The following is a 15,075-nucleotide window of genomic DNA, read 5'->3' as shown; positions in this document are numbered from 1 at the left end:
TATGTCACATGTGCCTTGCATGACCTTGATCCATGTTCTTGAGATTCTGGGCTTGTATAGAAGTAACCTTCTGATCTCTTGCGCGAACATTCTGATCTCTGAGCAACATTCTGATCTAACTTTCTGAACTCAGAGTTAGTTCATGAATTCAAATGTCCTTTGATTTCTTGTATCTTGGTATGATTTAAACTTTGTTTGTGTCTTGGCTAATTACTCAAGAACACACAAATACCAAGAACCATCAATTCCATTAATCCTTTCATCACCATAGATATCTTTAATGATTTCTTGATCAAAAGTTAAAATCATTGCATGCATAAAATATGTTCATGTCACATATGTTCTTGCATATTCTTGGTGTGGTCATTGATTCATGGGTTTGGTCTAATGAACCTTCTGAGCAACCTTCTGAACAACCTTCTGAACTCCTTCTGGGTTCAAACATATGAACTTCAGAATGTTTCTTCTTTGTTCCTTCCTTTTTGACGGTTGTACTTTGTGCTGAACATTCTGATGTTTTTCAACACTTTGAACCTTATGAAGGTTGTTTATTTATTTCCTTCAAGAACTACTTGAAGCATATAAATGAGAGATCATTTGTCTTGACAAACAAGATGATTCTTTCTTTGAAGTTCAAAAGAATATTTCTTTGCATCTAGTTCATCATTGCATGTAACTAATGACTTTAAATATTCTTGTTTATCCATGAAGCAATCCTTTAATATTTCTGGATATATTCAGGGTTAATGTTCATGATTGTTATGAACTCCATTCACATGAACATTCTGATCTTTGTTCATATGAACATTCTGAACTCTGAACTTCTTATCTTTAGAAGCTTTGGAAGTGTGATACTTTGAGGAGGTTCTGAGAATCTTCCTAGCTTGTATGCATATTTCCTTTTATCTTCTTTACCCATGGTGGATCTTCAAATCATATAACATAAAACTCAATGTGAGTTTTGTTACATAACTTCAAGCACATTCTTGCGCAACTTGTGATGTAATTCTTCCAGCATGATTCTAGTTCTTCCATCATGATTCTTGAGCTATGAATCTTCATGGAGATATGATCTTGTTGTTTCAACTGATGATATACTCATTCTTTTAATGTTGAGTAGATATGATGCACTTATCAATGTGGGTGGCTTCTAGCTTATCCACTTATGTGATTCCTGTTCTTTTAACAAAAACTCAAGTGCAACCATCAGTAGATCACCATTCATAAAACTTATCATTTATTCCACGAGGTTTGTTATCATTAAAACATTCATCAAAAAGATTTTTGCTTCAACACTTAATTGCAGTTTTAACCCCCTAACTTTCCCAAAGTTGCGATTATGACCCCTTAAGAAAAAAACTACAAAACCGCCCCCTAAGTTTTGCAACTGTGGCAGTTTTGGCCCCCAAGGCCAATTTTGACTCGGTCTACGCTGACGTGGCACCCTAAGTGAAGCGCCACGTGTCATTTTTTTTTATTTTGCCTTGGGGGACCAAAACTGCTACAGTTGCAAAACTTAGGGGGCGATTTTATAGTTTTTTTTCTTCTTAGGGGGCCAAAATCGCAACTTTGGGAAAGTTAGGGGGCTAAAACTGCAATTAAGCCATAATTTAAATATGACTTTTACCTATAGACCAATAAATATTTACCTATGGACAATGCATAATAGACAACAAAATTATTATTTTTTGCTTATAATATAAGACAGAGGGAGTATTTCACATCAAAAACTAATTCAAATAACAAAATGTATAATCAAGAACTATTTTAAAATTTTAATACGTAATTAAAAAAATATTGTGACTATTTTTACTACCAACATAACTATTGTAAGAGGGTGTCGTTGACGGATCAGGATTTGTTGTTGTAGTAAATTCACAGAGTTTGCCGCAGTAGCAAATCTCAACCATCAATCTATGATCTGACGGTTCCATATATAGACGGTACACCATATTCACCAAACAAGCCCCCTGAAGATAACCCACCAAATCACAATGTCAGATCTTAACCGTTCACTTCAGATCAGTGGTGCAGAACAGCTACAGCGTACAACTGCGTATAATATTTACAGCAGGAAATCATCATCCGTATCCGTCGTTGACTAAGCAAAAGTCTTTTTATTTTTATTTTTAAGGATACTAAGCAAAAGTCTTAACGACTAAGGAAATCAATTTGGGTAAAATTGATTAAATGACGGTAGCCTTCTAATTTTGGTCCAATCACAGCTTTTCTTATTGACCAAGTATACGATACGATTCAATTTGTTTCCAAGTCTTCTCGTATTCTTTGATTACACAATGGGTTTTTCAAGAAAACACGTTACGAGTATCATTGCTTTATCACTGCTTGTGTTGTTATCATTAACATGGAACCTTAACTCAGTTTCAGCCTCCTCAGGAGGTGTTGCGGGAGGGAGTTTCTTCAAATCAGATTCTTCCTCATCCTCTAAATCATCCTCTGAATCATTCACAACTTATTCAAATTCTCCAAGTGTATGGGTGCAACATCATACCTATGTTACCCCTTCTAGTGATGCTGATGATGCTGATGATAAGGTTACAAATGATGAAGGAGGGGTCGTGTTTTTGTTCATTGCTGGCATAATCGGTATCATTTATTTTGTACGTCGTTGTACAGAAAACAATGATGATCCAGTTACTGTTCTCAAGCTTCAGGTTTGTTAACATAAACATCTATAGTTGTTTGTGTAATGACAGTGTGTAATATCTCTTAAGACATTGTAAATGTTTTTGTGTCTTTTGTTTAAGGTTGGAATGTTGGATGAGATGGGATGTACATTACAAAGGGATCTAGCTAGGATTGCAGAAGCTGCTAATACACGGTATAAGGAAGGCGTGTGCTGTTTATTGAGAGGTGAGTGAGTTGCTTCTAATATTTTTAGAGTTTAATTTATTTATATACAACTTTGGTGTACAAAAGTTTCACACATGCATCCAATAATGCGTTGACAAATGTGTTTTTAACTCATTAAATAATGTGACAACACGCCATTGAATGCATGTGTACAACTTTTGTACAGTGACGGTGTATATATTTTAAATTCATATTTTTATACTACCTCTGCTTCTGTCCATAAGTATATGTCTGTTAGGAGAAATTTCTTTGTCTATTTTATAAGACCATTCAAATTACTTGACTAACATACAACAATAAGACCATTCAAATTACTTGACTAACATACAACAACGCCAACCAAAACTTATTCCATAAAGTGGGGTTGACTATAGAGATTCGACAAAGTTATATGTTGACTGTCGAGGACTAACACAACCTCTCCTTTTACCCGGACTTGAGACTGGATAAAAAACAAACACATTGATATAGATTGTCGAGGTGGGGTTATGTAATAAAAACAAACATTTTGATATAGATTGTTGAGGTGGGGTAGGTAGAGGTAAGAAATAAAGGAAGGGGATCTGGCTAATTTGGAATGCTACACTTTGGATGATTTGGAAGACAAGAAATGGGATTGTATTTGTGAATGAAGTGGTGAATGAGATTAAACTTTTGTCATGCAGATGGTTTGAGTGGAGGGAAGATTTCTCACTGCTTTCTCTATGAGTGGAGGTGGGATCCTATTAACTGTTTATACAGGTAAGGAGTGGGTGAGGAGGGGTACATTTTGGTTGGAGTCCTTGGCGAAGAGTTTTCTGGTCGCTGCTGTCAGTCTGTGTGAGGCCTGTGTGCCGATGCTGTCCTGCCGATGCTGACACAAAGCTTCCGATTCAGTGTGTTTTGCTTCTAGTGCTGGTTTTGGTTTGAGTTTCTGTAGCTGTTTTTTCGGATGCAGGACGCTGTAGTTTTCTCTAGTTTTTAAGTGTAGCAGGTTGTTAGTTTGTAGGTGTGATTTATGGCTGATTAGTGTTCACACTGTAGTGCCGTTGGAGCCTTATTTTAGTGCAGGACAGTTTCAGTTTTGGTTCTGTGGTAGTATCATTTGACGGCAGTTTTTGAGGCCTGTCTTCTGCTGCCTTTTTATGGTGTAAAGGGGAAAATTTAGGATTATGGTGCCTCCTGCAGCTAGAGTTGATGTTCAGATGCAGAGTTGTGTGCTTCTGGTCTGCAGCTTTGGTGCATTATAGTGTCCCTAGGTTATTTTGAGCTGTTTCTGTTTTGTAGCTAGTTTGGTTAGTATTTTGGCTTCTATGCCTGTAGTGTAATATGACGTATTTTCTTTTTGTTGCATGGTAACTCCCTAGCATTTCTGATGGGTCAATAACTTTATACCGATTCCGGATTTGTCTCGTGTTCGATTTGGATTTAATGAAATTACCAATTGTAAGTAAATTTAATACCACTACAAACTTTCTTAATGCTGATGATTTAGTCAACGAGATTCTATATTGACTGGCGTAGGTAGTAATATTCTTGTGTTATAGTGAAAATGGTTGTTGTTACAGTGAAAAACACAAGTCTCACATTGAATGGAAATAAGATATGAAATGAGTTTATAAAGAGTGACACCCACCCTTCCGTCAATTTTGTAAGAATGAGCTTAACTCAATATAATTATCAAAATCTAATATGTTATCAAAGTCTATCTATCGATCCGCACAACACGCCAATAGTGTTGGTTTGAGTGGGTGCATTGGAAAAAACCCAATTCTCACGTTGAATAAAAATAATGTCTGAAACGAGTTTATAAGTGGTGGCATCTCTCACCTATAAGTTAGCTGTGTAAGGAGGAAGTAGAGATGATATAATTTTCTTACTATTTAATGTCAAATAGCCCCAAGTAATATTATTTTGGTCTATTTTTAGCCAAGAATGATTTTATTTTTTTTCAAATTGTACAAGGCTTTGTATAATTGATATACTTCTTGTTGTCTGGCCTTCTGTAACAGAGACAATACAAACTTTGGATAAACATCATGGTTACTGTATAGCAGGATATTCATCTGTAAGTTCATTCCTTCTCCTAATTAGTCCGAAGTACAATTTGAGTTATAGCCTATAATAGGTGTTAAAGGGGTTACCCTTGATGACAATCTTTGCAGGTGGATCTTAAAAGGAGCCAGGAGGGTGGAGAAAAATGCTATAACCAACTATCAATTGAAGAAAGGGAAAAATTTGATGGAGAGACATTAGTTAACTTGAGCAACAACAATAAGACACGTATAAGAAGCCAGAGTTATGATAGGTTTAGCAATGAATATTCCACGGTATGATATAATTTTTAAAGAGATTTTGTAAAAGCAATTAAAGGGTAGGTACTTACGGTGTAAAATAGTTTTAAACTTGTATTCAATGAGAATCCACTACTTTGCCATGTCACCCCATTTCTGTATGGTTATTTTGAAACAAATAGTGTGGCATGGAAATTTGTTAGCCTTTCATTGAATGTGAGCGTAAAACTGTTTTACACTGACAAAGTATGACCATTAAACTCTAAAATATGCTTCAATTTCTAGTGATATGCGGGAACAGATCCTCTCTCGTGAGGTTTTTACTAGGTGGAAAATGGAAATCCTCACCCTTCAGTTCTCTTTTAATGGCTCTGAAATCATCAGACACTGCTGAAAATGAGTGACTGAGATTTCACTGCAGAAACTTTTCACGGGTTTCTAGAATATGCACATTGACAAAAAAAGTTATCAACTTCAATTTCAACTATTGGACAAGCTATTTCTTAATTTTGTTTCAAATAGTACTTATAGAGCTTTAATCATTAACTAACCACTAGTCTTCTGCAGTTTGATGTAAAAAAGAGTTCTGAAGAAACCGAGAAATTTGAAAAAGAGAAACCTCGCAGTGGGTTCGACAACAAGTACATAGTGGTATGATATAATTAACTTTGGGTTTCATAAATTGTTTTATTTTTTTGAGTTGGCATAAACTTTCACCTTCAATTCTATATCTGCTATCAGAGGGCGAGTCATCATAATTTTGCAAAAGCTACGCTATGTAGTTTTTGGAAAATCATGTTGGCTCACCATGGTTCCAGCTAGGGGTGGACAAAAAACCGGGTCCGCCCGAAAACCGATCCAACCGAACGGTTTTTCCTGACTCGGGCGGTTCAAACGGGTCAATCGGGGTACACGGATTAAAAAATGCGGTTAACAGAGGGTTAATTCGGGCGGTTCTGGGTGGAGAAAATCAGACCGGCGGTATCCAAACCTGCCCGAATATGCGTTCTACAGTTAGAATAATTAATAATAAATAATATAGACAATACATTTACTATTAATAAAGGCATGAGATACTAGAGCGTCAACGTCCATTCACATTAGTATTTTATTAGTATAAATGCTGCAGATTTGGCTTTCCAATACAAACCTTTATTATTTATTACTATCAATTAATACTTGGTTGACAAAAGTAATTTAAACCGTAAAACATAACAAATGTTAAAAAAAATTGAAACGTTTCCACTCCACTTTCATCTCTCTTCTTCTATTCATTTCAACTCTCTATATTGCATTTTCCATTAATTAATTTATTTCTAAATTATTTGTTTCCTTTCACATTCTAGCAAGACAGCCTGACTCTTCTCTCCTACCTTCTTCAAGATTCCACTTTCTTCTCTTTGCCTCTTATCTCTTCTCAGATCTGGAAACAAGTATACAATCATGCAATACTACCATTGAAATCCTTCATGTTTCTTCTTTTTCCTCTTTCGTTTTCTTCATCTCTCATCCTGTTTTTGTTTTCTTAATCTAAGTTTTGGTTTTTCTTCCTCTGAACATGCTTCATCTAAAAATCCTGAGTTCCTAAGATCTAACCCGCGAAAATCTGCCCGATCGACCCGTAACCCGATAAACCGTAACCCGAACAATCCGCAAGAGTACATGGACGAAACTGGGTGTGAGTATACCACCCGCGGGTGTTGGCCGGTTTGTCATTTCGGACCCGAAACCGTCCGAACCCGACAGCAGATACCAAACATGCACAGAAAATTCTTTCGTTTTCAAGACTATATCACTTTGATAAGTAGAATTCTACATGTCCCAACGCCATAATATTTTATCCTTGTTTGCTCAGTAATGGATCATCCATGTTTTAACAATGCGATGTTGCAAGTGGAAGATTTGACAGCATCAATTTAGCTTGCCATTTTAATTTTTTTAGTAGATGTAAACCTTTACTACTTTGACTATATTCAACATTTAAAAGAATCAATTTTTAAACCATGCATGAATCGATTGAATGCTTTCAAAAATAAAAAATCAAGTTGTTTCCATACTCTAATGTGATACCAATCCATGTTCTAATGTGATACCAATGTAGTATACTTATGTCCAATTACTTGTGAATGCAGTAGTTAATTTTTAGTAGCATCGATCCTTTGAGAACATTACTTGAACAATTTTCATGAATCTTCCTAATGTTTGATATCTTCAAATAAATCCTCAATTAAACATAAGGAGTAAGCACTCATTCACACAGACTATTCATGCAATATTTTCTGGATCACATGAATGAGTGAAGCATTCATATAGCGTATGGTTCATTGTTAAGGGACGAGTCATGAGAAGATGTCTGCATTTGAAAGCAGTAGGGTCAAGGTTCCTTGGATTATCTTAGATAAATACTACCAATTAGAGAGAGAGAACCATATGGTGGTTCAATATTACCTTATATTTTGTTTGGATTGGGAACTTGATGTTAACTTCTATTTTACAACATCTTTTTAGTCTAAGTGGAAGAATCCTTGAGATATTCACAAAGGCTACATAATTTTCTTAATTTGTGGCTATTCTTATTACATGTAACCTATGGTATTTTGACTTCTTACTGTAAATTTTGAATATTACTTTCTTCTTATATTTGAGATGTCCTATGTTAGGTAACAATATTGGTAGCTACTAGAGGAGCACATAAGCTACCTAACATGAAGGGAGCTGAAGATTTAAAGGAAGCTTTGCAAAAGCTTAAATCCCTTCTCTACTGGAGAGATTTATTAGTAAGCTAAAAGAGACATTCATTTCATATGTTGTTACATTAATTTCTTCAAAATTATAAGTGTATATAACTATATAACCTTGAAATTCTTTCAGGCTGGTGAGGTATTATGGACCCCACAGAAAGAGGATGACACCCTTTCAGATGGAAAACTACTTAAAGATTACCCTCAGCTTGCTAAGTCTATGATTATGAATAAACAAGTGGGTAATGCTTGGTTATCATTTTTGTATTCATGTTTTTTTCCTAGAAATTGAATTTATCTTTGTATAAAATAGCAGTTGGATTTATTTTTGAAGATTTTAAATGTTTTGAATTCAATACAAAATTTGGACCAAATACATATATTTTGGGTCATGCTAACAAGTGTCCTAAGGGCATTGTTTAAGGAACCCAAAAAAAGAAACTATGTCTTGAAAATACAAGTCAAACACTTTTTAAAGCCATAACCATACAATTTCCAATGCAAAAATTGCTACTTTTAGATGCTTAAACAATGCCCTTAGGGCACTTGTTAGCATTTTCCATATATTTTTTGTTTATAAGTCCGGAATGAGTTGCGGACAATGTGTTGTAGTAGTAACTGAAGACTGCTGCTGGTGTTGAGCTCTTTTCTAGTAGACCGTCACTTGCTTGTCTCAATGATCAACTTGCAAATGAGTTTTTAATTTTCCTTCGATCCAAGGTTGGGAGTTTATCTTGTTGCAAAGACTCCAAATTACCATGCCAAAAAGCTCTGTTTTCATCATTTAGGAATTAGGACTCAAATACACATTTTACTCATAACATTGGTATATTTTTTACAAACAAAAAACCCAAGTGACTGTCATATTTATAACCAACTCATTTTTTTAACCATCATTTTTGGGACAACGTATAAGACAACTAAATATATACAAAGAAATGTAAGAATTAACACGAAAATCAAATTTATAGAGTAAAAAACAAAATGGAAGTATAAGAGATAGTTATTCAAAAAATTATCATAAAATAGTTGTACAAATATCGTCTTTAACTTATCTCTTTACAACATTTTGCAATATTATGTTTGTAAGAGTCGCACACCCGATATTTCCTCAACCTGTGTTGTAGCACTTGTTCTCTACTACTATACATTATATAAAATGATAGCACAATTATATTTGTATAGCATCGATATGGTGCATATAGATAGCCACGACATGATTACGAAACAAAGGGTCTGAGTAAAATGGCACAATGGCAGACTGACGTTAGGGCATACGTAGGCCACAGTCCACTTCATAGGAAAAATAAGGGTATAATTGAGATGATGAAAAAGTTAATATAAATATACTCATCCAATTTGTTTTATATATATGAGTTTTGCTAGAAGGCACCTTTTATGAAGGTGTCTTTTAACAAGTTATTCTATGAACATTTGTTAAAAGACACAAACTAATTTTTATGAAGGTGTCATTTAGCAAAGTTATAACTAAAATGTGGAAATCACACCTTGAGGTATGAATTGCTAAAAGAAACCTTCATGGGTGGCTTGATAGCAAAACCCTATATATATATATGGGGGCTGCTAACTTACACCCACCTAAAAACACAAAGGTGCAAGTTAGCAAACTACACCCACCTAAAATTATTAAGGTGCAAGTTAGCAGCCTACACTCACTTAATTATTTACACTCATTTTTATAAGTATTATTAAGGTGTAAGTTAGCAACATTCACTAATTTACACTCACTTTCATCATTCCAAATATTGTTAAAAGTTTGTCAAGTTTGTCTTTATTACACGTTTTGTACCTTAAGCATGTCATTGTCTTTTTTGTTTATTTTTTTAAGGATCTTTTTTTAGCTAGTTACAAAATTACCCTTCTATTTAAAATGAATTAGAATATAAACAAAAGGGTATTTTAGTAAATTATAAGTGGGTGCAGTTTGCTAACTTGCACCTTAGTGTTTTTAGGTGAGAGGAATTAATCTGGACCATTGGATCAAAATCAACGCTTCAGATTTAATTGCTCTGTAAAAAGGGTCATGCACTACAACCTCTACCTTTCCACTTCTCCACTTTGTCGTTCTCTCTCCAAGGAGTAATTTCTACTCTTTCTGTGTTTCTTGTTCTTCTCTGAGTTTAGCTGTTCTTGATTTCATATTTATTAATCAAGTCTCAAAAATTACTATGCCACCATTTTCTGCAAAATGAAGTTTAGCTTTGATGGTGCCTTCTACTCAAAATATGAATTTGAACATAATTAGTTTTTTTTCTAAGGTGGCACGGGGATAAAAGAATATTGAAGCAATTTGGTGTTTCAAAATTTGTAATAATTGTAAGCATAATTGGATATGCAATCAAAGATTAAGTGGTTAAAAATTCTGGAATGGTAGAGACAAAATATGAAAGAATGAAAACATACGGTGTGGATTTACGATATGGTGGAGTTGCAGAGCATGATTGCAGATGAAATCTTGAAGGGCTGATGGAATATGAAGTTGCAGAATGTTGGCGGTTTGAGAGGCAGTCGGAAAGTCGTGTTCATGATACAGGGGAGGAAAGGTTGAAGGTTAACCTACGGGAATGTGTACCATATTTTTTAAGAAGTAAATTAATCACAGCCATTTATTTTAATCTAAGGGTCCCTATTCAATCCTCTCATCCTCTCATTCTAACTACTCCTCTCATTTGATATATATATATATATATATATATATATATATATATATATATATATATATATATATATATATATATATATATATATATATATATATTGTGTTTGTTACATTTGTTTTAATATTTAAATTAATTCTTATCTATTTGTTATTTATATTGAAAATCGATGGTATTTTTGGAAAGGAAAAAGGCAGCTCAAAAATGCTGAAAGGGTTTATATATAACTAGCGAAAAGACGGACACTCACACGTGCCTGCCTTTCCGCTCTTTTTATTGCACCAACGTTAGAAAATTATGCTTGTCTTTCCGCTATTTTTTATTTTGATTAAAAGTAAAAATATAAATGTTTTTTACTTTCAAATTATAACAAATCAAACTAACCATGAATATCTATTTCAATAAAACCAACAATATAAGAAAAAAAAATCTAAATTCTTATTTTTTTTTAAGGCTTAAGTGCAGTTTTGCCCCCTTATTTTGACTCAAACAGAATTTTACCCTCTATTTTAAAACTCGGAATTTCACCCCCCTATTTTACATTTTCCTGGATTTTACCCCCCTAATCAAATTTAAACTAATTTATGCTGATGTGGCGGTGTTATGTGGATTTTAAAATATATTCTTATTATCCACCTAATTAAATATTTAAATTAAATATATTTTTAATTACAAAATTTTGAATAACTTTATTGAAAAAATCGGAAAAAAAGTACCATAAAATGCAGAAAAAATTTCTGAAAAAAGCAGGAATTATAAAACAAAAAATTATTGATTTTTTCAGAATAATTTTTAGTTTTTTATTTTATCACTGGTTTCATTCACAACCATATTGTTCTTTTCCACATATAATAACCCAAGAAAAAGGGAAATAAATGAATATGAGAGCAATATTTCAGCCTCAAAACCATGGCAGTTAATTTTTAGTTTTTTATTTTATCACTGGTTTCATTCACAACCATATTGTTCTTTTCCACATATAATAACCCAAGAAAAAGGGAAATAAATGAATATGAGAGCAATATTTCAGCCTCAAAACCATGGCAGTTAATTTTGCAAAAGAAAAGGCAAACAGAGTGTTAAAATACATAGAATTATCACTTAAGTTGTCATGCACACCTGCAAAAAGAATTCATAGACAAGAAACACTTGAAGTCGGTCCCAAAATGAATTGGCTCAATATCTATTCCTCTAATCTAATGGAAGAGAAAAATGTTATTTTTGTTATGACTCAAATAAGCAAAGAAAGCTTAATTTTTAATTTTTTCAGAACAAAGAATTATTAGTTTTTTCAGGAATTATAAAACAAAAAATTATAATTCCTGCTTTTTCAGAATTTTTCTGCATTTTATAGTATTTTTTTTTTAGTTTTTTCCGATTTTTTTTAAAAAGTTATTCAAAATTTTGTAATTAAAAAATATTTAATTAGGTGGCTAATAAGATAATATTTTAAAATCCACATAGCACCGCCACATCAGCATAAATTAGTTTAAATTTGATTAAGGGGGTAAAATCCTGGAAAATGTAAAATAGGGGGGTGAAATTCCTAGTTTTAAAATGGGTTGGGGGGGGGGGGGGGGGGGGGGGGGGGGGTAAAATTTTGTTTGACTCATAATAGAGGGGGCAAAACTACACTTAAGCCTTTTTTTAATGACCAACAACGATCTTTATTATAGATTTTTTTATTTAAGGGTATAATTGGGATAATCAAAAAGTAAGTATAAATACACTAATATAGTTTGTTACACTTTTTAGATGATAAAGGAAAAAATTGGACATTTTTGTTTGTTACACTTTTATTTTAATATTTAAATTTATTCTTATCTATTTTTTACATGTTATATGTGTTATTTGTATTGAAAATTGAGGGCCTTTTTTGGAAGAAAAAAAAATTCACCCCAAAAGAGCTGAAAGATGTTGTTTTCTTTATATATAGTACTAGCGAAAAGACGGACACTCACATGTCTGTCTTTCCGCTCTTTTTATTTCGCTAATGTTTGAAAATTATGAACGGTGTTTTTTTTTACGAAATTTTGATTTTGATTAAAACTAAAAAATATATAAATGATTGTTGCTTTCAAGTTATAAAAAATCAAAATAACCATGATTATCTATTTCAACGACACCGACAATATAACAAAAAATATATAATCTAAATTCTTTTTTAATGACACCAACAACAATTTTATCATAGAAAAAGTTGTTTAAGGGTATAATTGGAATGATAAAAAAGTAAGTATAAATATACTCATCTAGTTTGTTACACTTTTTACATGATAAAGGAATATATATATATATATATATATATATATATATATATATTTATATCGTGTTTGTTACATTTGTTTTAATATTTAAATTTATTCTTATCTATTGTGTTATTTGTATTGAAAATTGAGGGTATTTTTGAAAAGAAAAAATCCAGTCAAAAATGCAGAAAGAGGGATAATTAATATATATATATATATATATATATATATATATATATATATATATAGTCAATAAAATAGTATAAATGCTATTTGCCATTCAACATTTTCAATATCCACTCCTGAGAATTTACCAGAAGCATCTAACCTGAGTACAGATGCTATTTGCCATTCAGCTATGAAAACTGGAATTCCCAGGACGCTTGACCTTATCTCCATGCCAGTGTATGGTTCCAAACCCATTTCTTCTCTCGTCTTTCCAGCCAGAGAGAGATCAATCAAAACCTTTTGCTTCACTTCAGCTTCAGCAGCAGCTTTGTCAAACACATATGCTTTTACCTAGAAGTGCTTTACCAAGGCTTCGTATGTTGGTCCATTCAACATTTTGAAGTATGGCATGAGACCTTGCGCTTCGTAGAAACCTTTGATGTCACACCCATGGTGAGCTAAAGATTCAAAATCCACAAGGTTCTCTATTTGAACCTTTAACTGCCACTCTTCTAGTTCCATGGTTCTTCCTCTGATTTCGTAGGCAGGGGTCTCTTGTGAAGTAGATTCAGAAGCACCTTGATTTTGCATGCTGGATGTAGATTCTGAAAATCCTTGTTTCGAACTGGATGATGCCATTTGATGATGATGAAGATTTAGCGTTCTAGGGTTGATTTGCAGAGAATTTGCGCTTACTTCGCAAAGAAAGGTTTGAGAATACAAAGTGTTTGTTGTGAAGTGAGTAGTGTGTGAATTGACTAAGTGTTTGAGTAAAAATGTTTGCAATTCAAAACAAGGACAAACAAACATAACATTAATGACAAAGGGGGCGCGTGAAAGTACATTCAAAGCTTATAATCATCATTGCCCTTGGAGTTATACACCAATACAAATAAGCCACGTCAGAAGTTTCTCAGAGAAACTGCCAAGTTAGTGGGCCAGGTGTTACTTAAAGTAACTTCCAGCGTTTCCACTAACTCTGCTATTCAGAAGCACAAAATCCAGCTTCTGAACTTCAGATGCTGACGTCATCATCAGAAGCACATTTTCCTCAGAACCTCAATAAAGAGCTTCTGATGGACCATAGCTTCTGAACTGACTTCAGAACCCAAAATCCTATTCAGGAGCAAGCAAGCTTTAATCAGACACAAAATGCATGTTCAAATTTTTCTTTATAAAATCAAATCTTTCAATAGATAAAGGCTTAGTAAATATATCAGCCCATTGATTCTCAGTAAAATTCCTTTTTGAACATAGTCTCTGATAAAATGGTGTTTGATTTCAATATGCTTAGCTCTTGAATGCAAAATTGGATTTTTAGGCAAACAAATAGCAGCAGTATTATCACAATAAATGGGAATACTGTTAGCAATAATTTGATAGTCTTCCAACTGATGTTTCATCCAAAGTAGTTGTGTACAACAACTTGCAGCTGAAATGTATTTTGCTTCTGCTGTAGACATAGCAATAGTTGCTTATCTTTTGCTAGCCCAGGATATCAGATTATCACCCAGAAATTGACAATTGCCACTGGTTAACTTTCTTTCAATCCTATCACTAACATAATCAGCATCACAGAATCCAACTAGCTTGTAATCTAAGGACTTCCTATAAAGGAGTCCAAGATTAGTTGTTCCCTTCAAATACCTGAAGATTCTATTGACAGCAGTCAAATGAGATTCTCTAGGATCTGATTGGAATCTTGCACCAAGCATATGCTGAATAAAATATCTGACCTAGATGCAGTGAGGTACAACAAAGAACAAATCATACCTCTGTATAGCTTCTAATCAACTGTTGATCCAGTATCTTCTTTGCTTAAGATGTAGGTTGGATGCATTGGAGTGTTCATCACTTTACAATCTTCATGCTTGAACTTCTTCAGAAGCTCCCTAGTGTACTTTGTTTGATGAACATAGACTCCATCTTTGCTTTGATTGATTTGAATGCCCAGGAAGAACTTCAGCTCTCCCATCATGCTCATTTCAAATTCATCCTGCATTAACTTAGAGAATTCCTTGCAAAGAGATGCATTAGTAGAACCAAATATTATATCATCAACATATATATGCACAACAAGAATATCTTTCTC

The 15,075-nt window shown here is 33.4% G+C and overlaps 1 protein-coding gene across 1 annotated transcript; it reads left to right on the top strand.

Annotated features, from left to right (window-relative positions):
- Positions 1–2,215: 2,215 nt before the first annotated feature.
- LOC146939478 (FLUCTUATING-LIGHT-ACCLIMATION protein 1, chloroplastic-like) lies at positions 2,216–8,262 on the top strand. Its single transcript, XM_085753101.1, has 7 exons — positions 2,216–2,675; positions 2,769–2,874; positions 4,866–4,921; positions 5,019–5,183; positions 5,715–5,798; positions 7,808–7,924; positions 8,019–8,262. Exons 1-7 carry the CDS (start codon positions 2,298–2,300, stop codon positions 8,178–8,180), a joined length of 1,068 nt encoding a protein of 355 aa, XP_085609227.1. The 5' UTR covers positions 2,216–2,297; the 3' UTR covers positions 8,181–8,262.
- Positions 8,263–15,075: the final 6,813 nt, after the last annotated feature.

This window comes from Medicago sativa, chromosome 3, assembly GCF_051527215.1.
Source record: "Medicago sativa cultivar Bolivia chromosome 3, Bolivia_mono, whole genome shotgun sequence".
Classification (NCBI taxonomy): Eukaryota; Viridiplantae; Streptophyta; class Magnoliopsida; order Fabales; family Fabaceae; genus Medicago; species Medicago sativa.
This window is presented reverse-complemented; position numbering and strand designations above follow the sequence as displayed.

What these genes read in the sequence shown, in the direction of transcription:
- LOC146939478 (XM_085753101.1), top strand. Translation starts at nt 2,298, where the DNA reads ATGGGTTTTTCAAGAAAACACGTTACGAGTATCATTGCTTTATCACTG. An exon ending in TTACTGTTCTCAAGCTTCAG is followed by an intron (nt 2,676 to 2,768) that starts GTTTGTTAACAT and finishes CTTTTGTTTAAG; the next exon opens with GTTGGAATGTTGGATGAGAT. An exon ending in CGTGTGCTGTTTATTGAGAG is followed by an intron (nt 2,875 to 4,865) that starts GTGAGTGAGTTG and finishes CTTCTGTAACAG; the next exon opens with AGACAATACAAACTTTGGAT.